General features: G+C 41.5%; 1 protein-coding gene across 2 annotated transcripts; it reads left to right on the top strand.

The window, feature by feature from the left end:
* The first annotated feature begins 8,272 nt into the window (after positions 1-8,272).
* Positions 8,273-19,273, top strand: LOC106565448 (cyclin-dependent kinase 4). Of its 2 annotated transcripts, XM_014132594.3 has the most exons (9): positions 8,273-8,553; positions 10,822-10,890; positions 11,158-11,378; positions 14,430-14,565; positions 14,816-14,983; positions 15,149-15,258; positions 15,817-15,867; positions 16,058-16,193; positions 16,423-19,273. In XM_014132594.3, exons 3-9 carry the CDS (start codon positions 11,161-11,163, stop codon positions 16,519-16,521), a joined length of 918 nt encoding a protein of 305 aa, XP_013988069.1. In that variant the 5' UTR covers positions 8,273-8,553; positions 10,822-10,890; positions 11,158-11,160; the 3' UTR covers positions 16,522-19,273. The 2 variants fall into 2 exon arrangements, with proteins under 2 accessions (XP_013988069.1, XP_013988070.1); XM_014132595.3 differs by lacking the exon at positions 10,822-10,890 and having other exon boundaries at positions 8,295-8,553.
* The last annotated feature ends 5,276 nt before the right edge of the window (positions 19,274-24,549 follow it).

The following is a 24,549-nucleotide window of genomic DNA, read 5'->3' on the forward strand; positions in this document are numbered from 1 at the left end:
ATGACAGTCCATCATTACTTTAAGACATGAAGATCAGTCAATCCAGAACATTTCAAGAACTTTGAAAGTTTCTACACGTGCAGTTGCAAAAACCATCAAGCCCTGTGATGAAACTGGCTCTCATGAAGACTGCCACAGGAAAGGAAGACCCAGAGTTACCTCTGCTGCAGAGGATAAGTTCATTAGAGTTAACTGCACCTCAGATTGCAGTCCAAATAAATGCTTCACAGAGTTCAAGTAACAGACACATCTCAACATCAACTGGTCAGAGGAGACTGCGTGAATCAGGCCTTCATGGTCGAATTGCTGCAAATAAACCACTACTAAACCACTACTAAAGGCCCAATAAGAAGAAGAGACTTGCTTGGGCCAAGAAACACGAGTAATGGACATTAGACCGGTGGAAATCTGTCCTTTGGTCTGATGAGTCCAAATTTGAGATTTTTGGTTCCAACCGCCGTGTCTTTGTAAGACGCAGAGTAGTTGAATGGATGATCTCGGCATGGAGGAGGAGGAGGTGTGATGGTGTGGGGGTGCTTTGCTGGTGACACTGTCAGTGATTTATTTAGAATTCAAGGCACACTTAACCAGTATGGCTACCACATCATTCTGCAGCAATACGCCATCCCATCTGGTTTGCACTTAGTCCCACTATCATTTGTTTTTCAACAGGACAATGACCCAAAACACAGCTCTAGGCTGTGTAAGGGCTATTTGACCAAAGAGAGTGATGGAGTGCTGCATCAGATGACCTGGCCTCCACAATCACCCAACCTCAACCCAATTGAAATGGTTTGGGATGAGTTGGACCACAGAGTAAAGGAAAAGCAGCCAACAAGTGCTCAGCACATGTGGGAACTCCTTCAAGACTGTTGGAAAAATATTCCTCATGAAGCTGTTTGAGAGAATGCCAAGAGTGTGCAAAGCTATCATCAAGGCAAAGGGTGGCTACTTTGAAGAATCTAAAATATAATATGTATTTGGTTTGTTTAAAACTTCTTTTGGTTACTACATGATTCCATTTGTGTTATTTCATAGTTTTGATGTCTTCTCTATTATTCTACAATATAGAAAATAGACAAAATAAAGAATAACCCCTGAATGGGTAGGTGTCCACATTTTTGACTGGAACTGTATAGGCAAAAATGAGCAGTCAGATTGTGCAGCACTGTGAATAGAATTGTAACCAGTACAATTATCTGCTGACATATTAGTACTGAAATTAGATCATTTGTGTGGAGGACAAGAGCCACAAAAGGACAGTGAGGCCCAGATGTATGAAAGAAAAAGAGATTTAGGTAATGTAAATTGACAACCACTGCTCTATCTGTCTGTACGAGTGTAAAAAAAAAGAAAAAAGAAGAAGAAACAACTGCTAGGCAGGACTGTGTCACTAGTCGCTATGGATAAGAGCGTCTGCTAAATTACTAAAATGTAAATGTAAAACGTAATGTTCTGTGAAACGTCCAGCAGGTTGTCCAGGCATGCTAACTCTGAGACACTACTACAGCACACAATGTTAGCTAACTAAGAGGGAGATAACTACTGTAGGAGAAAGCAGAAGCAACTTAAGAGAGAAAGACGAGGGAAAGATGGTGTAGCATTCAAAGGTAGAGGGACAAAGAGAGAGGGTGGAAGGGGGCCATGGTTGTGTCACTGAGACATTAGCAATATGTGTCATTGGTTATCTACAGAGGGCTGAGCAGCTTTGGTGACCATCAGTCTGAATAATACATCTACAAAAACCCACAAAGACAAAATACATACACACACCAACACACTAAAATTCTCATAAAGATGCACACACACACACACACACTGACACGGTACAAACACAGGTACACAAAAACAGACACTTAGACACTCAAACAAACACGCACACATACACAATGACCACCCCCGCTGGCTGAGCACAGTCTGTCTATGCACTCAGCCACGTCACCCACACCAAATGCACACAGATTGTGCTGGCAAGGCATCTGGTTTAAACTAAGAGAACTCTCTCAGTTCAGCTGTCTAGCTTGTTTACCAGAAATATTACATTCACCAAGACTTGTTTTCCCCTGGTCATTAAGTTCACATCCAATAATAATTTCCCCATTACACTGGGTCCTTACCAAGGTTATTATAGTAAAAGAAAACTGAAACGAAAACGAATCATGAAAAAACTATTTAGTAAACTGAAATAAAATAATGAACAAACCCGTTTGAAAAACTAAAACTATACTGAAAGTATTATCTTTGGCTTCAAAATAAAATAAGAACCATAATAACATTTGTTCAGTTACAGTTATTTTTCACATAAAAAATAATGGTTTTCAAGCTTTTGGGGTGGGGGTGTTCAAACTACTGAATCGTGTGGGTAAATGCTGCCAGGAGATGGCGCTTTTTCAAATAGGCCTAGTTTGTGCGTCGCAATCACAAGCTATCACTAATAACAGGGTGGGAAATCGTCTCGGTAGCGAACTTGATTCTTCTTATGTGTACAGATATAATATCTTAATTTTATCACTCTGTTGTGGCAGGGAATTTTCTTGCTCAGCAGGAAATGCAAACTTCTATGTAATCAAGTTTTAAAAAGGCTTCTAAAGTTTGTAATTTCGACTTTAACATTTCAGACTTGATTTGCACTAACGAAAAATGCATCAACCCTTACAAAAATGTACATCAAATATAATACACATAATAATTCCCATTTTCTGTTGCAGCAGGATTATTTTCCTGCTGTGAGAAACTGGTCAATTTAAGATAGAACATCTGTACTATTACAATTAAATAGCATTGGATTGATGTAAACATGAGCAAAATAGTTTTCTTCCACCATATTTTTTTTTGCACCAGTCTCTGTGCTATTCATTTTAAATCCAAGTCACATTAAGATTGAATTTCAAAATAAAATCAAAAAACGAATAAAAATAAAAACTATAATAACCTTAGTCCTTACAAATCAATAATTAGCCCAACCACTTTGTCATTGGCTTCTGTTTTGAGATATTGCCATCGGAAACAGACACATAGAGTGGTGGAATAATCGACTATAATAGTGACCGTGACACAAAATAGGATACAAGAGGTCGAGGTTGTTCTTAATAAGGGTGTTTTCCCCACAACCCTGACCTATAAGTCTCCTTAAAAGTAGCCATTGCAAGGAAATCTTGCCCCCTCAAACATCGTGGAGATCTTTCTGATCGCTGCTCTAGTGGCCGACAGGCTGCAGGCTGTCTAGGCTCTGATAGCTCTCTGGTGGACAGATGGTCATCCCAACTCAGTGGCTCTACTGCTACCGTTAGTGCACCCAGCCATTCTGAGTGAAATATACCCGGCATATGCGCCCGCATCGTGGGGAAGGTCCTGGCAGAGAGCCCTCTGGACGCACCAGACAGGATGGAGTCCTGCATTCGTTTGCCTGAGAGCGTCCAACTTTACCATGGTGCTAAAAACTTACTGAGACAAGAGCTCGCCACCTTTAGAATGTAACCGTTATAGGTGTTCGTACCCAACTGGGTGATAATGAACTATATAATGGGACCATTCAGAAGCCCAGTTAAGTACAAATAGAATAGCACTGAAGGTGCAGGATCCCCATTAGCCGACACCAATGGCGAAAGCTCGTCTTCCTGGAGTCCGACACATAACGAAAAAAGACATTACAGACAAAAGTACCTTACAATTGACATACAATTAAAACACTAACGTAGACATTACAGACATTATATATTATACACAAAAGTCAAAAGTTTGGACACACCTACCCATTCAAGGGTTTTTCTATCTTTTTCCTATTTTCTACATTGTAGATTAATAGTGAAGACATCAAAACTATGAAATAACACATATGGAATCAAGTAGTAACCAAAAAAGTGTTAAACAAATCAAAACACGTTATATTTTAGATTCTTCAAAGTACATTTACATTTAAGTCATTTACCAGAAGCTCTTATCCAGAGCGACTTACAAATTGGTGCATTCACCTTATAATATCCAGTGGAACAACCACTTTACAATAGTGCATCTAAATCTTTTAGGGGGGGGGGGGGGGGTTAGAAGGATTACTTTATCCTATCCCAGGTATTCCTTAAAGAGGTGGGGTTTCAGGTGTCTCCGGAAGGTGGTGATTGACTCCGCTGTCCTGGCGTCGTGAGGGAGCTTGTTCCACCATTGGGGTGCCAGAGCAGCGAACAGTTTTGACTGGGCTGAGCGGGAACTGTGCTTCCTCAGAGGTAGGGAGGCGAGGAGGCCAGAGGTGGATGAACGCAGTGCCCTTGTTTGGGTGTAGGGCCTGATCAGAGCCTGAAGGTACGGAGGTGCCGTTCCCCTCACAGCTCCGTAGGCAAGCACCATGGTCTTGTAGCGGATGCGAGCTTCAACTGGAAGCCAGTGGAGAGAGCGGAGGAGCGGGGTGACGTGAGAGAACTTGGGAAGGTTGAACACCAGACGGGCTGCGGCGTTCTGGATGAGTTGTAGGGGTTTAATGGCACAGGCAGGGAGCCCAACCAACAGCGAGTTGCAGTAATCCAGACGGGAGATGACAAGTGCCTGGATTAGGACCTGCGCCGCTTCCTGTGTGAGGCAGGGTCGTAGCCACCCTTTGCCTTGATGACAGCTTTGCACGCTCTTGGCATTCTCTCAACCAGCTTCATGAGGTAGTCACATGGAATGCTTTTCCAATAGTTTTAAAGGAGTTCCCAAATATGCTGAGCTGCTTTTGGCTGCTTTTCCTTCACTCTGCGGTCCAACTCATCCCAAACCATCTCAATTGGTTTGAGGTCGGGTGATTGTGGAGGCCAGATCATCTGATGCAACACTCCATCACTCTCCTTCTTGGTCAAATAGCCCTTACAGAGCCTGGAGGTGTGTTTTGGGTCATTGTCCTGTTGAAAAACTAATTATAGTTTCACTAAGCACAAACCAGATGGGATGGCATATTGCTGTGGTAGCCATGCTGGTTAAGTGTGCCTTGATGTGTCTGTTACTCAAACTCTGTGAAGCATTTATTTGGGATGCAATCTGATATGCAGTGAACTCTTTTTTTTAACCTTTATTTAACTAGGCAGTCACTTAAGAACAAATTCTTATTTACAATGATGGCCTAGGAACAGTGGGTTAACTGCCTTGTTCTGGGGCAGAACGACAGATTTTTACCTTGTCAGCTTAGGGATTAGATCTAGCAACCTTTCGGTTACTGGCCCAACACTCTAACCACTAGGCTACCTGCTGCCCCAAACTCAACTCTAATGAACTTATCCTATGCAGCAGAGGTAACGCTGGGTCTTCCTTTCCTGTGGCGGTCCTCTTGAGAGCCAGTTTCATCATAGCGCTTGATGGTTTTTGCGACTGCACTTGAAGAAACTTTCAAAGTTCTTGAAATGTTCCAGATTGACTGACCTTCATGTCTTAAAGTAATGATGAACTGTCGTTTCTCTTTACTTATTTGAGCTGTTCTTGCCATACTATGGACTTGGTCTTTTACCAAATAGGGCTATCTTCTGTATACCACCCTACCTTGTCACAACACAACTGATTAGCTCAAACGCATTAAGAAGGAAAGAAATTCCACAAAATAACTTTTAACAAGGCACACATGTTAATTGAAATGCATTCCAGGTGACTACCTCATGACGCAGTTGAGAGTGCCAAGAGTGTGCAAAGCTGTCATCAAGGCAAAGGGTGGCTACTTTGAAGAATCTCAAAATATAAAATATATTTTGATTTGTTTAACACTTTTTTGGTTACTACATGATTCCATAAGTGTTATTTCACAGTTTTGATGTCTTCTCTATTATTCTACAATGTAGAAAATAGTAAAATAAAGAAAAACCCTTGAATGGGTTGGTATGTCCAAACTTTTGACTGGTACTGTACTTAAAGCGTAATGTTGGGATGCAAACTCAAAATGTAATACATGTTAACTCTATACTATATCTGACATGGAACAGGTGTCTTCTTTTTTTGAAGCCCATAACCATGTGTATGAGGTGTATACTTTTGTTTCAAAGTAGATTTGCTTAAGAATACCAAGAAACACTCTGTGTGACCCTGATTTAGCTCACTGCAGTTAAAGGTTAATGGAGAAGCATACTGTACCTCCCTGCATCTTTGTCTACAGTATCACCAAAACTTCCAGTGCTGAATGAATGGCTTTAGGGGGGAACTATTACAATTGATCAACTTCCCTGATGATTTACTATTGGATAATCTGAGAAAGGAAGTCCTTTTTATGAGTAAACAGGAGGTGGATGAGAAGAGTATGAATAACATGGACGTGGTCCTTTCAGATGTCAATGTTATCAAAATAAAGAGAATCACTTAATGCTTACTGTCAATCAGGCCTATTGATGAAATCAACTACCTATAATAACCTATAAACTGTTAGGGAAAGGGAATACCTAGTAAGTTGCACAACTGAATGCATTCAACCGATCAGTTGTTGTGGGAGTTCATTGCCTTGCTCAAGGGCAGAACGGCAGATTTTTCCACCTTGCTGCCTTGGGGATTCCAACAAGCAACTTTCCGGTTACTGTCCAAACACTCTAACCGCTGTAACTAATTAATGGAAGATGGAATAAAAATTACGGAATTAAAAGTTAAAGGAGAAGGACAGGCAACAACGACCAAGAGTCAACAGGTAGGCTGCTACTTAATATTCTGAATGGAGTTGTTGTTATGTGTAACTGTAGGATGAGAAAGTGCATGTACTGTAGCCTCAATTAGCCTAGCTAGCTAACGTTAGCTAGTTCAACGATCTTCTCTCGGTTTGATGCAGTCAAGACAGGTACTACATAATCATATTTGATGATAAATAACCTAGCTATTAGTCTACTATTGCGCGAGTTGGCTTAGTTGGTTGGTGTCTCTCGTCTCTCCCTCCCTGCTCACCCTGTCACTACCTCACAGTACGGCCCCTCCTGGCTGCTAGAGTGGCACCTCTATCCCTCCTCTCACACTTTATCAGTTCCCGGTTAATAAAGTAGGCATAAAAATTAATTTTCTTTTGCTTCCCTCACTCTGATCGGATCGGGTCTGGATCTGACCGGGTCTAGTTGTCTTCGGGTCCGTTCAGAACAGGTCTCTATACGTAAAAATGTATACATGCATATCGGGTCCGGGTTGGACCCTGGAATACCTTTAGTTTGAAGTAGTCATCTCAATCGAACAAAAAAAGTAATCTGGGACTCTGACATTGGTTGTTTTCCTGTCCAACTACATTGCAGATGCCTGCCAGATATCACAACGCTTGGATACGTGTATCTATCAGCTAAACCCATCATATGATATTGCAATCTGATGCCGACTGCACAGTCGATGATGTGGCACAACAATTGGTTGATGCAATATAACTTCTAGTGGTGCTTTCATAACAACTCGGAAACTCAAAGCCTCCCGATTTCAATTTTTTGTGACTCTTTTGCGTAGAGCTTCCTATTGGTTGATTCTGATACTTTCCAAGTGGGAAACTCAGAGCTCATCTTTCTATAAAAAGTTTCCATGTTGGAAATGTCAGAGTTTCCGAGTTGTCTTGAACGCAGCATAGTGGGGCAGGAACATGACCATTGACTTCAGTGGCAGATGGGTAAAGAATGTGATTATTTGTATGGACTGGAGAATTATGCATTGAAAGATTTTCACTAAAAACATCTTGCAGTATGCATTATAGCCTAGCCTAGTATATAAAAATATCCCCAAGCCTGGTAATTTCAGGTTTCTTTTTTTATATGATGATTAACTTTATTGCTAAAGGCCTAGGGCATGATTTATATCCCTTTACTATGAATTGTGTTTCTGTTAATACGGTATAGTATTAATTTTATTTAACTAAAAGTCAAATTACTCATTCTGAATACTTCATTTGGAATGCATGGCTGGTGGATGAGCCTAGCAACAGCAGTTCCCCGCCAATCGCAGCGTGAGAAAGAGCTGGGAGGGGTTTGGTGCACGGTCCTCATTCACCAAGCCATGGAGCTCTGCGCGCGCCCGGGGCGAAGGAGTCACACCCTCTTCTTCAATGTATATAATATACATTGTCTTTGGAGGAAATAAACCAAATTATTAGTCTTACATGAGGAAAAATACTAAGAATTAGCACATAATAGAATCCAATACTTTAAAATATCCACTTATTGCCTCTCTCTGCACTGTGCACTCATTCATTCATAATGTTTATGAACACTTTAACATGTAATTGGCAGATGTATCATTCAACAGAGTGTAATGTACTAGTGGATGGCCACCTAAATAAAAAACATGCTGCAAAGTTGTCATGATTTTTTAAGAGGGTATATGGATATTTGGCCCCGCCTTGCATGGCTACAGGAAGCGCCTCCACTTTACCTAGTGATTTGCCAGAGTGTTTAGAAAAAAGAAGTAAGGCCGAAGTTAAATCGAATGATTTGATCGAAGACATCCGCAACAGTTTCTGCCAGTTTGGTGTAAAGTCTGTGTGACCTACCTCGAATGTGGTTTGGTAAGAAGAACCAAGTGAAAAACATGATTTCGTTCATGCACTAAATGTAGCAGTATAGCCTGCTAACGTTAAATAAAACGTAAAGACACGTGGTAAGTAGCCTATTACATACAATTTAGTTAAAATTATGTTCACATCATCTTGTAAAATACTTCTTAAAGAAATGTCGCTTGTTGCAATGTATTCCTGCTAGTTTGGGGCACTGTTTACATATCAAGTCATAATCACACAAGTTCTACACAACTTGTTGCATGAATTTGCTATTGCCGCTAAAACCATGTTTTGCTATGCCAAAAATAAACATAGAACCATGTTTTAACATATACGACTTTTTGCCACGTCAGATGTTAAACTGCGTTTGAAAAGTGTTGTGGCCTGTTCTCTGTGTTGTCTGAGAATAGAACTATGGAGGAACACCACGTGTCGAGGGGGTGCTTTCGTTTTCATGCTTTATGCCACGAGCTCTGTCCAATATTTTGATAGCATTAGCTAATTTTGCTTGCTTAGAAGTTTATTTGATGAGAAAATACTAGGACAACTACATATAATTAAATTGTTTATTGGAGGTATGTAGATTTAACAATGAAAGTTGTCCTACCTTTTTTTTCTTGGGTAGAATATAGGACCACACCAGTAAATAATTCAGAACAAATTTCAGATGGTCTTTGATGTAGCGTTGCATATAGAACAATATACATTTGTCATATGCCCCATCATGGCCTATTGATAATATACACCTGTGAACCATGTGACTGACCACCTTTAAACAAAATCAAATTTTATTGGTCACATACACATGGTTAGCAGATGTTATTGAGAGTGTAGCGAAATGCTTGTGCTTCTAGTGCAACAATATCCACAAGTAATCTAACAAGTCAACAACAAATACATAATACACCCAAATCTAAGGAAAGGAATGTAATAATAATAAATATATGGATGAGCAATGTCAGAGCAGCATAGGCGATGATGCAATAGATAGTATAGAATACAGTATATACATATGAGATAAGTAGTGGAAGATATGTAAACATTATTAAAGTGACTAGTGTTCCATTTTTTTTAAAGTGGCCAATGATTTCAAGTCTGTATGTTGGCAGCAGCCTCTGTTCTAGTGATGTCTGTTTAACAGTCTGATGGCCTTGAGATAGCTGTTTTCAGTCTCTCGGTCCCAGCTTTGATGCACCTGTACTGACCTCACCTTCTGGATGGTAGTGGGGTGAACAGGTAGTCCTTGTCCTTGATGATCTTTTTGGCCTTCCTGTGACATCGGGTGCTGTAGGTTTCCAGGAGGACAGGTAGTTTGCCCCTGGTGATGCGTTATGCAGAGCGCACCACCATCTGGAGAGCCCTGCGGTTGTGGGTGGTGCAGTTGCCGTACCAGTCGGTGATACAGCCCGACAGGATGCTCTCAATTGTGCATCTGTAAAGGTTTGAGGGTTTTAGGTGACAAGCCAAATTTCTTCAGCCTCCTGGGGTTGAAGAGGCACTGTTACGCCTTCTTCACCACACTGTCTGTGTGGGTGGAACATTTCAGTTTGTCAGTGATATGTACGCTGAGGAACTTAACTTTCCACCTTCTCCACTGCTGTCCCGTCAATGAGGATAGGGGGGTGCTCCCTCTGCTGTTTCCTGAAGTCCACGATCATCTCCTTTGTTTTGTTGATGTTGAGTGTGAGGTTATTTTCCTTTCACCACACTCCGAGGGCCCTCACCTCCTCCCTGTAGGCTGTCTCGTCGTTGTTGGTAATCAAGCCTACTACTGTTGTTGTCTGCGAACTTGATGATTGAGTTGGAGGCGTGCATGTCCACACAGTCATATGTGAACAGTGAGTACAGCAGGGGGCTGAGCATGCACCTATTGTGTACTTGCTGGCTCTGGGAGGAGCTAAGGATGGCAATTTGGTAAAAGCATTTATGGCTGGTTTCCCGGACCCAGATTAAGACTAATCCTGGATTCAAGCCTAGTCTTCCTAACTCATTCTCAGTGGAGAATCTGCCTTTTAGTCCAGGATTGGTCTTAATCTCTGTCTGAGAAACCAACCTCCATTTTGCTCCATTCAGTGGAACTACCTCTGTTTGCACCCCTATTTAACATAATTTAGATGGCATACACCCTGTCAATATAACATTGGCCACATTATTACCCATATATTATTAGTTATAAGGTGACTTAGGCAACTCTTCCTGCATTTAGCCTACTTCCTTCCTTGTTTACATACTTTGTACAGTATGCAGACTGATCACAACTTACTTCATTTCTGTATGGAATACAAAGCGCCATGGTGCTGGCATCATTCTGTCTCCTGTCTAATGTCTCTGAGTCATTCTCTCTCCCCCTCTCGAACTTATGTCTGCAGGGAGCCTGTGCTGTGTGGTTGACCACTGGAATGTCTTGTTGACTGAAGTCTTGTCTCATTGAATATCAGGTCAGATTCCAACCCCATTCAGTCACATACACACACGCACTTTCCGACAGCCTCTTCCGCTCTGGAATGCAGAGGTGACCCCAGCTAATGAGGTCTAGTGCACAAGAAGGTGAAAGATCGTAGGAGGGGCCTGGATCTAAGACAGGTGGACCTCCATTTTGAAGAGCACGGTGACAGAGGGGATTGGAGGGGACAGTGTCTTACTGTAGAAGGAAAATGTAGTCATACGTACCTATTTTTCTGTCTGCCTGCCTGTCTGTCAACCAGAACATGGCCCAGGGCAGTGGGGTCCAGTACGAGCCAGTGGCAGAGATTGGAGGGGGTGCGTACGGAACGGTGTACAAGGCTCGGGACCTGGAGAGCGGCCAGTTTGTTGCTCTGAAGAGTGTTCGCGTCCAGACGGACCAAGATGGCCTCCCTATCTCCACGGTCCGAGAAGTGGCCCTGCTGAAGAGACTGGAGCAGTTTGATCATCCCAACGTGGTCAAGTATGAACACATTTATTCAATTTTTTTGTACTATTTTTTTATAAACAATACAAACGACAACATCATACAAACATCAACTACATCACGCCTACACAGACCCACTAGCACACACCCCCATCTCCAGCGCCCGCATAACTTTCCGCCACATGGCCTGAAACTGCACCATTTTGTTTCTCTCCGTAGCCCACACATTTTCAGTATTTAAATAAATCATTCCATTTTTCCATTGTGTTAATGATGGCAGATTGATTGATTTCCAAGTTTTTAGTATATGTTTTTTCAAGATGAGTGATGAGAAGAGAATCGTCCAACCCATCGGGTATCTCACTACACCCCCATATGCCATGTCTTGAAATATGCAGACAGACGGATTAAAAGTAAGTTTACATTGTAATACTGCTGACAACAAACTTTCTAGCTCTGCCCACAACTTCCGGACTTTATAGCATTCCCAGAAAGCATGGATTATTGAGTTATTATTAGTTTTACACTTAAGACATGACTCTGCCGTTGTTGTAGAATTTGTTCATTTTGTCTCTTGTATAATACATCCTATAGATTAGTTTATACTGGATTAGGCGTACATTTTCGTTAACTGTGATTGTTAGTTATGCTCCAACTTTCCCTCCATCTTGTGCCAACATCAGTTCTTTAGTCTTGGTTCCAATAATTCATTTTTTTTCCTAAGAGATTGTCAGTTGGATATACTCTCTGCAAGGGAAGATATACAAAACCTATCATATGAACATCCTTTTTCTGACTCAAATAAGATTCCCTCAAGGTTGCTCTGATGTCCAAAAGGGAAAAAAATAGTGATATGTAACTTTTTAAGTTGCATGTATTTGAAATGATCTACATTGGTCAGTCCAAAATTACTTTTGAATTCTGTTATGGAAATAAATGTATTTCCTGTTACCAAGTCATTTACAGTTTCTATGACTTTAGTTTTCCATGTGGACCATTTTTATCTGTGAATTCTGAAAAGATATCCAAGGATTGTTCCATAAGGTTGTGGTTTTAGAAAGTGATATTGGTTTGTGTAGAATATGTTTATTTTCTTCCATATTGTTATAGTAATGTTCTTAACTATGAAGTTGTTAATGTTCTTAGCTTTATCCTTTGGAAATAGACACGTGAAAAGATTCTGGGGATGAGCGTGCACGTCTTTAATATGTTCCCATTGTTCCTCTTTAGTGCATTTAACTATATGTCGCAAGTAAACGGGTTGGGTTGTGTGTTCATTCTATGAATTTTATTTGCCCATATAAAGTCTTATGACCAAGTGTACTTTTTTATTTATTTTTTATCTTTTAAAGAATGTCTTCAGTGGGTAGTTGGTATTGCTGAAAATGCATACAAAAACTTTGGCAATCATGCCATTCTAAAGAGGTTTGAAGAACACATTTAATCATTGAACCTTTATTTATAGTGATAGTTCGTAGATTGTCAGATGTTCTCCAGCCAGGAAAGAGGTCTAGTTTTGAGATTAGTTCACGTCCCACGCCAACTTTTGTGTAGATCTAGGATTAACTGACAAAACCGCACAGTCTCACTTTCAACCATACAATTGTAATGGTAAAAAGGGAACGAATGGAATACACGCATGCACGTTCATTGTTTCTACTTCACACATAATAGCACCTTTTGAAATGCGTAAACATGCACAAACATGAACAAACACAGTCAAACGCTTTCATTGACACATTGTGTTGTTTTTGTTGTGACTTGTAGCCTGTGACATTAGTTTTGACCTGATCACCTGTATCTTGTGAAACCCTACATAAGAACTCTGCAATGCCTAAAAACTGACTGGTATGTCTGTGATAAGCAGGTTCTATAAAGGTTATTAGCTAGTGACTGGCTCACCATGGCATGCCTCACCTCTCATTCAAATTATGGTGATTGACCATGAGCTTGTCTGTTTGACTGATTATTAAGAGATCCCACACATCAGTATTTCCCCTATATTAATTTAGCGGTGTTGTTGTGGACGAGCACTAATTTAAAAGTTGGGGATGTGCAAGATCCATCAACTCAAACTGGCTTCCTGGGAGCGGAGCACCTTCACTGGATTGTGTGGAACGAGCACGTCTGTCAGATAAGAGGGGGCAAGGCCATGCAGTGCTTTAAATGTTAAGAGTAAGATCTTAAAATCAAACCAATACTTTACAAGCAGCCAGTGTAGTGCTGATAAAACTGGAGTGATGTGGTTGTGCCTTCTAGTGTTGGTTAAAATGCGAGCTGCAGTGTTCTGTACAAGTTGTAGGCTTTTAATAGTGCAGTCTGAGCAACTGGAGATTAAACAAATTCATGGACCAATTTTTTTGCATCTGTTTGAGAGATAGTGTCATTCTGGAAATGTTCCTGAGATGGAAGGATGCTGTTTTGGATATGCTTTTTATGTAGTTGTCAAAAGTGAGGCCGGGGTCAAAGGTGACACTAAGATTTTTAACAACCATGTTTGGTGTAATGAGGTAACCATCAATGTTGAGGGTGAGGTCTGACACTGAGTTTCTTGTGGCCAAGTGCCATCATTTCAGTCTTGCGAGAATTTAAAAGCAAGAAGTAGAATGTTTTCTAATTAGAAACTTTATTGTCAACGTAACGTGGAAATTTGTGTTTGGCTTCATCACATAAAAACAGACATTAAATGCCATCATGAGCACATCCATTCTCGAGATCATTAAATAAAATGTACAAGTACAAAAACGCTACAGTGCCAGTGCACTATAACTGTATTTGACGTCTGTGATGCACACCTCAAGGCGGGCTGACTTTAAAGTTTCGTCTGGTTTAAAAGATAAAAACAATTGGGTGTCATCAGCATAGCAATGAAAGTGCATGTCATTACCAAGGGGTAGCATGTATAAAGAATTAAAAAAAGGGGTCCAAGCACAGAACCTTGAGGAATTCTAAATTCAACCATGGAACGTTCAGACGAATTATCACACACACTCTGTGTACACTGGGCTCATGGACGTGTCTGTGTGTGATGTTTGACTGTATGTGTACGCTAGGCTCATTCTGTGTGTGTGTGTGTTTGTACATCAGGCTCATGGACGTGTGTGCCACCCTGAGGACAGATCAGGAGACTAAAGTCACCCTGGTATTTGAACACGTGGACCAGGACCTGAAGACCTACCTAGAGAAGGCCCCCGCACCAGGACTGCCCCCCAGCCACATCAGAGTAAGAAGCCCCCTCAGGTCCCTGTAAACCACATTAAATAAACATAGTAGGTCCCTGTAAACCATGTTAAAGGGAAGGTACATCCAAAACAAACCTTTAAATGATCTTACCTTGGCTGTTGTCACTTGACTGGCCCCTGCCCTTCAGTGTTTGGCAGGTCTACAGGTCGCCCTCTATCTGGCTGGATATGTTGGACCGTTGTGTGGAGCGAGCCTGGTACCCATGTTAAATGTGTCCCCCTGTGTGTTAGGACCTGATGCGTCAATTGCTGTGCGGCCTGTCATTCCTACACTCGAACCGTGTGGTGCACCGGGACCTGAAGCCAGAGAACATCCTGGTCACCAGCCGTGGTCAGGTGAAGCTGGCCGACTTTGGACTGGCCAGGATCTACAGTTGCCACATGGCCCTTACCCCTGTGGTAGGAACACAGACACACACACACACACACACACACTGGTTGAGAATGGAAAGGGTCTCTGTGCATTCACCATAATGCTTACTTATGCTTTGCAGTTGGCATAGATATTCATACCTCTCTCAACTGCCCCTCCATTGACGTCTGTCTCCTCCATGTCTGCCCTAGGTGGTGACTCTGTGGTACAGGCCTCCTGAGGTCCTGCTCCAGTCCACCTACGCCACGCCGGTGGACATCTGGAGCACGGGCTGCATCTTTGCTGAGATGTTCCGACGCAAGTGAGTGGTCAGGGCTAGAGAAGGCTTATTTGACATACTGGGACATTCATTTTTAAATAGTTTTCTCTGTGCAATATAAATTATATATGTGTATGTGTATATATATATATATATATGTGTGTGTGTGTGAGTCTGATATTCTAAAAGATGCCCACTGGATTAATAGATTATATCCCACCCAGCAAGTTACCGCATTGGAAACGGAGCAAGAAAAACCTAATTTGTTTCTGACTGTAGTGTGACCGAGCTCTCATTTCTGTGATTATGCTCCCACCAGGTGGTCAAATCGAAGTATAGCAGTCTACTGCTGTGGCACTCCAATTAACTAGGACTCAGGGATTCTTCTCTTATCATTATGGCTCCACGCTAACGGCCAGGCCACACCAGTGTACACAGGGGAGGGTCAGCCCTGGCCCCTGTAATCTCCCACAGACATGGCTGTAGGTCAGCACAATAAAATAAGACTATATGGGGGCAGAGAGACAGACGGTACTGCTTGTCACAGCAGGGGAAGTTGGCCAACATCACATTAATCAAAATCCAAACTTTCTCATGTAGACCGTTGTTCTCTGGAGACTCTGAAATGGACCAACTGGGAAAGATATTCAAGTGAGTATGGGCAGAAATGTCCACTCCTGTATCCCAAATGGCACCCTATTCCCTATATAGTGTACTACTTTTGACCAGGGCATTTCGGGACTCAGTCCTTGCCACTTTGGATCAGTCTAACTTCTGTTCATTCTTTCTGAAACACTTGTCTGACTGGTTGGCTTGTTCCTTCCTGTCTGCCATTCCACAGTGTGATTGGCCTGCCACCCATGGAGGAGTGGCCTGCTGATGTCACCCTCTCACGACACAACTTCAGTCCTATCAGCCCCCGCCCAATCACAGACTACGTTCCTGAGATCAATGAGCAGGGGGCAGAGCTGCTTTTGGTGAAACTTTTGGTTTTCTAACCAGCTGTGGGGTGTATTCTGTTTGGTCAAAAAATAACTTTTTGGGAGTGTTTAAATGGTAAAATTGTATATGTGAATCCTGGCTAAAAGTGTATTTATTTACCCAGACCAACACCTGTAAAAGCTATGATAAAGATAGGACAAACCCTACTTTTAATTTCTACTTGAGTCACATTTGTAAACCTAGCCGTTCTGTTTGTTCCCACAGAAAATGCTAACCTTTGACCCTCTAAGAAGAATCTCTGCCCTAAACGCTCAAGAACATCCTTACTTCCAGGAGGATGAGGAGGAAGTGACAAATGGTTGAAATGCAGTGAATGACATTGAAGGATGGGACCGTGAGGAATGGTAACCCTGACTCCATTTTGGTGTATATTGTCATTCAGTGCATTTCAGGCCAGATCCCTGTTGTGGTTCCTTTTTTAAAAATGTTACTACAGAAGCCAGTTGCACCCCTTGAGAATGTATAGGAGTAGAGAAGTGGAGTTCAAGGACCAATATGGATATGAACCTGAAGAAGGCTTGACTCCCCTCGCATTCCTCAAATGAATTCCCCAGCCTGGTCTCATAGACTAGACATAACATAATAAACTTAAAAACGAGACACTCAAATTAGTATAATATATTACGTTTGGTATGGTTACATAAGACCGATAGTTATTTAAAATCTCGTTACCGACAACTTTTGAGCTAATTAGCACCTTTTCAACTCCTTGCTACTTTGCATGTTAGCTAACCTTTCCACCTACCCTTCTCCAACTCCTAAACTTAACCCTAACCCCTAGCCGAGCTAACATTAGCCACCTAGATAGAATTCCTAACATATCATACATTTTTCCAATTCGTAACATTTCATTTGAAGTCCACAAATTAATTCATACCATACGAAACGTGACTCATCATATTAAATGGAGTGTCTCGGTTTTATGTACAGAATAATAAGAAATGCTCTGAGACCAGGTTGCGCACACACACACACACACACACACACAACATGGAATAACTGTCCTCCTGTGTGGTTATTTTAATATAGTTTAAAGATCCAATGCATACATTTTTATTACAATATCAAGTCTTTTCTGTTTAACAATTGAAGTACCTTGCTGTGATATTTTTCTACCAAAATAGCTTCTTAGTGATGTCACCAGGTAGGCCAAAATTCCATTCCACCAAAAAAGGCTGACATTTCAGGCTCTTACTTTCACAGCTCTTACACTAAAAGGGCATTATTATTTTCACACGTTCACAGTATTATTCCAACCTCTGTGTGGAAATATATTTTTACACACACACAGTGGCAAGAAAAAGTATGTCGAACCCTTTGGAAATACCTGGATTTCTGCATAAATTGGTCTTAAAATTTGATCTGATCTTCATCTAGGTCACAACAATAGACAAACACAGGCTGCTTAAACTAATAACACACAATTATACGTTTTCATGTCTTTATTGAACATACCGTGTAAACATTCACAGTGCAGGGTGGGAAAAGTATGTGAACCCTTGGATTTAATAACTGGTTGACCCTCCTTTGGCAGCAATAACCTCAACCAAACGTTTTCTATAGTTGCTGATCAGACATGCACAACGGTCAGGAAGAATTTTGGACCATTCCTCTTTACAAAACTGTTTCAGTTCAGCAATATTCTTGGGATGTCTCAATCAGGTTGCGGTCAGGACTCTGAGCTGCTCCAAAAGGTGTATTTTCTTCTGTTGAAGCCATTCTGTTGTTGATTTACTTCTGTTTTGGGTCATTATCCTGTTGCATCACCCAACTTCTGTTGAGCTTCAATTGGTGGACAGATAGCCTAACGTTATTCCTGCAAAATGTCTTGATAAACTTGGGAATTCATTTTTCCATCGACGATAGCAAGCTGTCCAGGCCCTGAGGCAGCAAAGCAGCCCCAAACCATGACGCTCCCTGCACCATACTTTACAGTTGGGATAAAGTTTTGATGTTGGTGTGCTGTGCCTTTTTCTCCACACAGTGTTGTGTGTTCCTTCCAAACAACTCAACTGTAGTTTAATCTGTCCACAGAATATTTTGCCAGTAGCACTGTGGAACATCCAGGTGCACATTGCTGCACCTCTGTGGTTTGCAGAGTATTTTTGGGGGGGGACAGCAGTGGCTTCTTCCGTGGTGTCCTCCCATGAACACCATTCTTGTTTAGTATTTTATGTATCGTAGACTAGTCAGATGTTAACATGTTCCAGAGATTTCTGTAAGTCTTTAGCTGACACTAAGATTCTTCTTAACCTCATTGAGCATTATGCACTGTGCTCTTGCAGTCATCTTTGCAGGATGTCCACTCTTAGGGAGAGTAGCAACAGCGCTGAACTTTCTCCATTTATAGACAATTTGTCTTACCGTGGACTGATGAACATCAAGGCTTTTAGAGATACTTTTGTAACCCTTTCCAGCTTTATCGAAGTCAACCATTCTTAATCTTAGGTCTTCTGAGATCTCTTTTGTTTGAGGCATGGTTCACATTAGGCAATGCTTCTTGTGAATAGCAAACTCAAATTTTGTGAGGTTTTTATAGGGCAAGGCAGCCCTAACCAACATCTCCAATCTCGTCTCATTGATTTGACTCCAGGTTAGTGGCCTCCAATTAGCTTTGAGAAGTCATTAGCCTAAGGGGTTCACATACTTTTTCCAACCTACACTGTGAATGTTTAAATTATGTATTCAATATAGACAAGAAAAATACAATTTGTGTTAATTTAAGCGCACTATTTTTCTCTGTTGTGACTTGGATGAAGATCAGATCAAATTTGATGACCAATTTTTATATAGAACGCCAGGTAATTCCAAAGGGTTCACACACTTTCGTGTGTGTGTGTACACGCACACAACACTGGAAAATCACTGACTGTACTGGGCCTTAAATAAAAAGTGCACATGGAAGGACACAGCAGCTAAGTGGCATTTGTTACGTGTTTACGGGCCAAATAATGTGTTGTTCTGTACTAAGTATCCCTCCCTTTCATTCCAAGAACACCTTGCAATGTTTAAGTGCTGCAAAGACTAATAAAGCTGCTCCAATCATCAACTAAAACAGCCGTTTCTAATCGTACCTTTTGTATACCAGAAATGCCCTAGGTGTAATTGGGAAACACATTTTCTATCCCTTGTTTTCAGTTTCTTGGATCATTCAAAGTGTGTTTTAAGAAATCTCGTTCTTGTACGCTAATTTGTTTTTGTTTCTTTTATCTGAAATGACTACAGGTTCACATCAACTTGGAGAAGTGAAGAATGAAAGGACTGTATAGTATAAGCCAAGCTCTTGAATCATGACATTTTAATAGGAAAGTTGTTGTAGCGGAGAAGGAAGCATTAAGGTTCAACAAGTAATCAATTCCACAGTGAGTTGAAAGGCAGGTACAACAGCAGAAGGAACAAGTGTGAGAGATAAGGTCAGACAGTCCCAAATGACATCCTATTCTGTGTACAGTGCACTACTTTTGACCAAGGTCCATAGAGCTCTGGGCCCGGTTTCACAATAGCAACGGAACTGATCCACTGTTTACATCCTGACATATTACACGGTATGTCATCTTCCGATTTTGCCCCGCTACTGAACGGACACGTTTGGTGTTTGTAACGCAAGATGGAGGAGAGATAGCAAAATATTACCTTTTCATTCAATATATTGTTTTGGGTGGTAACGTTACATTTTTTTCCTCAACTTCTTTCTTTACCTTTTATAGCAAGTCAAGCTAGCTTGCACTGCAGAGCAGCCAGCTAGCTAGATAGGCTAAGTTTTAGATGCCACTGTAGCTAGCGACCTCCACCTAATGATTATCATAAAAAAATAAACGTCATTACCATCAAACTTAAACGAGAGGCAACAGTCATAAACTCAGCAAAAAAAGAAACGCCTTTTTCAGGACCCTGTCTTTCAAAGATAATTTGTAAAAATCCAAATAGCTTCACAGATCTTCATTGTAAAGGATTTAAACACTGTTTCCATGCTTGTTCAATGAACTATAAACAATTAATGAACATACACCTGTGGAACAGTCATTAAGACACTAACAGCTTACAGACGGTAGGCAAATAAGGTCATAGTTATGAAAACTTAGGACACTAAAGAGGCCTTTCTACTGACTGAAAAACATCAAAAGAACGATGCCCAGGATCCCTGCTCATCTGCGTGAATGTGACTTAGGCATGAGCACTGCAGATGTGGCCAGGGCAATAAATTGCAATGTCCGTACTGTGAGACGCCTAAGACAGCGCTACAGGACGGACAGCTGATCATCCTCGCAGTGGCAGACCATGTGTAACAACACCTGCACAGGATCGGTACATCCGAACATCACACCTGCGGGACAGGTACAGATTGGCAACAACAACAGCCCGAGTTACACCAGGAAAGCACAATCCATCTATCAGTGCTCAGACTGTCCGCAATAAGCTGAGAGGTTGGACTGAGGGCTTGTAGGCCTGTTGTAAGGCAGGTCCCACCAGACATCACCGGCAACAACGTTGCCTATGGCCCCAAACCCACCGTCGCTGGACCAGACAGGACTGACAAAAAGTGCTCTTCACTGACGAATCGCAGTTTTGTCTCACCAGGTGTAATGGTCAAATTCGCATTTATCGTCGAAGGAATGAGCATTACACCAAGGCCTCTACTCTGGAGCGGGATCGATTTGGAGGTGCAGGGTCCATCATGGTCTGGGGCGGTGTGTGTCACGAGAATTTTCAATCCCAATGATAATAACTAACAATCAATAAGCTTTGACCAATCCCCGAGGTTTGTAAGACCCTGGGTTTAATAATAATTAGGCAAAGACTCAGCTTCTGCAAAAGGTCTGTACAGTTAATTCAGAGAATGTTCTGAAGTCCATAATACAAAGACATCCATTTTATAACTCACTCCCTATTTACGCACATACATACGAACAGTAGATATCCTAATCACATGTCCTACACACATACATACACACAAACAGTAGGTGAGTTGTATCCACTGTTTATCACTACCAAGCCGACAGTTCCATTCCCCCGAGATTAGAGGAACCTTGAAAGGACTCCCTGCCCTATCATAAGTTTCTCAGAGTTCTAGCCAGGTCGGGTCAAACACAGTTGAATTGTGCTCTGTATTTTCTTAGACACACACCACACACACACACACACACACACACACACACACACACACACACACACTTCTATCCCTCACCTGTCTCTACCAAACCTTATTGGACTTATGTTTAGTACTTTAATCATTCATTATACATGCTACATAAACTAATAATCACTAATAGTTACGTTTCAGGGTGGAATCCTTTAATCATTACCTTTAAGCATATAATTCCCTTATCAGTGTGTCACAGCATCATCGGACTGAGCTTGTTGTCATTGCAGGCAATCTCAACGCTGTGTGTTACAGGGAAGACATCCTCCTCCCTCATGTGGTACCCTTCCTGAAGGCTCATCCTGACATGACCCTCCAGCATGACAATGCCACCAGCCATACTGCTCGTTCTGTGCGTGATTTCAGGAATGTCAGTGTTCTGCCATGGCCATTGAAGAGCCGGGATCTCAATCCCATTGAGCATGTCTGGGACCTGTTGGATCGGAGGGTGAAGGCTAGGGCCATTCCCCCCAGAAATGTCCAGGAACTTGCAGGTGCCTTGGTGGAATAGTGGGGTAACATCTCACAGCAAGACCTGGCAAATCTGGTGCAGTCCATGAGGAGGAGATGCACTGCAGTACTTAATGCAGCTGGTGGCCACACCAGATACTGACTGTTACTTTTGATTTTGACCCCCCCTTTGTTCAGGGACACATTATTCAACTTCTGTTAGTCACATGTCTGTGGAACCTATTCAGTTTATGTCTCAGTTGTTGAATCTTATGTTCATACAAATATTTGCACATGTTAAGTTTGCTGAAAATAAACGCAGTTGAGAGTGAGAGGACGTTTCTTTTTTTGCTGAGTTTGTAATTGGCTTAACAGCCAATGTTTATTTAACATGATTAAAATAGTACTCACTTATAGGAATGGGTAATTGTTTACAAGTTACTAGCTATCCCATTAAGCCATGACCGAAAACCGCATTTTCATCTTCTGTGTTTGATAACTTCCTGTTCTTTGACTGACTCTGGCTGGAGTAAAGACGACGTAACGGAACCTTCAACCGCAAGGGGGCGCTGCGATTCCAAAGCCTCTTCACATTACCAATAAGCACTCCGACTACGTTGCGCCAGATGTCATGCATTTCAGTGGGGATGTCCACAACGGAGTGGAAACGCAACGCCCGCTTGTTAAATAATACACATTGGCTGTTAAACCAATTATATTATGACTGTTGCCTACCGTTTAAGTTTGATGCTAATGATGTTTGTTTAATCATTATTTAATGGAGGTCGCTAGCTACAATGCTATCTTCAACCTTGCCTAGCTAGCTTGACTTGCTATAAAATTAGAGAAACAAGTTGAGGAAAAAGTAACTAAACAAAAACATGTTTATTGTCACCTGAAACAACATATTTATTCTGTCTTGAATGAAAAGGTCATATTTAGCAATCTCCCAAAATAAATGCAATATATGAAGAGACAGGCTCTCCTCCATCTTGTGTTACAAACACTACACTTGTCCGTTCAGTAGCAGGGAAAGACTACTTGAAGATGGCGTAATGAAATGTGTCACGATGTAAACGGGGCATTAGGCTTTTAGTGTTTTAACAATGCATCTTTCCTACAACGGCCGAAGATGTAACATGCGTTTCCCAAAATACCACACAGAATGTCGTTGGAGCATGTATCGATGCTGATAGGATCAAAAGAAAGGGAGCGCTGTGCTCAGATCAGCTTTTTCCATTCAAATCTTTCCTTAACATTTAAATGATTTCACAATACTGATGAAGGATCAGCTCCTACAGAGATATTACTGCCTACGGCTGCAAATATTAATTTGGAACAACATTGCTCATGTTAGGCTACACATTAAATATATTGAGACAAATTATAGACAGACTAGAATTATCAAAATAGAACTCGATTGAACATTAAATGTATTTCAATAGGATTGCAATAGGCCTATAGCCTACTGTTTATTTGAATACAGTCACCTCGGTTTTCATTTGAAGCATTGTTTTATACGTCGCTTGTTTGTATCAATTGCAAAGACATTGGCGACTATAGTCAACTTTGTTCTGAAGTTAACAGCGGTCACAGATACGGATAAACCATGTGATTCTATGTTTAGCATAGATCTTCTGTGTATAAAGTGACGCAGGAGGGAAAAAAAAGCATCTAACGACGCACTTAGCTGTTCTACGAGTGGTCTGAGGCAGGCGTTAGATTACAAGCGTTTAAGTGCAATGTTAATAACGATGGTTTTGGGGAAATGGCAAGGAGATATAACGATGCGCCTATGAAGGTTCTAACGATGAATTTAGCCTTAAGATGCATTTGGGAAACCGGGCCTTTGTCAAAAGTAGTACACTATATAGGGAATAGGGTGCCATTTGGGTCAGAGAAAGGCAGCAGGAAGCTGAGACATTGCCACAATCTAGAACAGGAAGTCAATACCAGGGCTGAGCCCACCCTCATCAAGACAGATGTGAGTCATTCTGTCAATCATGTTTAAACTTCAGGGGAAGTAACACCTTTCAAATGTTTAAGGTCAAAACAAGTGAAGTGAGAGCGTTGAGTCAGAGGATGTGAAGTGGCAGCAGTCTTGGAGCCTTTGGAAGCTTAGGGTCACTGATTCTTAGACTGCGTTTAGACAGGCAGCCCAATTCTGATCTTCTTTTTAACTCGTTAGTCTTTTGACCAATCAGATCAGCTCTGAAAAAGATATGTGATTGGTCAAAAGACCAATTAGTGGAGAAAGAAAACATCAGAATTGGGCTGCCTGTGTAAACGCAGCCTAAGTGACAGCTAGGGGACTGTCTGAACATACTAACTCCAACCCACTGCTGTGCATAGGTACTGTCCAACCAAGGGCTTTTAGCAGGGTTACCATCAAGTGCAGTACTTAATACTGAATGGAACTCGTTCCTTAACTCTTTGCTCTAAAATGTGTGTCCTATTGGCTGTTTTGTGAAAGTGACAAATCAACAGTATGCTAAGTATTTAGACAGGTGGTTAAAAGCCATATCCTTAGTTTGAAACTTCCTCCAAGATAGGATCAATGAGACCAGGGGTTCTTAAACTTTTTCAGCCTGGGACCCAAATGAGAAACTCAGTGTTTTACTGGAACTCAAGCTCATGACAATATGCCTCATTTGGGGGCCCTATGTGAGATTTGGTGAGGAGGCCCTCTTCACCTTGCGGGCAAAACATTTTAGTGGCACTGCTCTTGACAGTGGAGATAC

The sequence above is a fragment of the Salmo salar genome, chromosome 12 (assembly GCF_965601325.2).
Source record: "Salmo salar chromosome 12, fSalSal1, whole genome shotgun sequence".
In the NCBI taxonomy this organism is placed as follows: domain Eukaryota; kingdom Metazoa; phylum Chordata; class Actinopteri; order Salmoniformes; family Salmonidae; genus Salmo; species Salmo salar.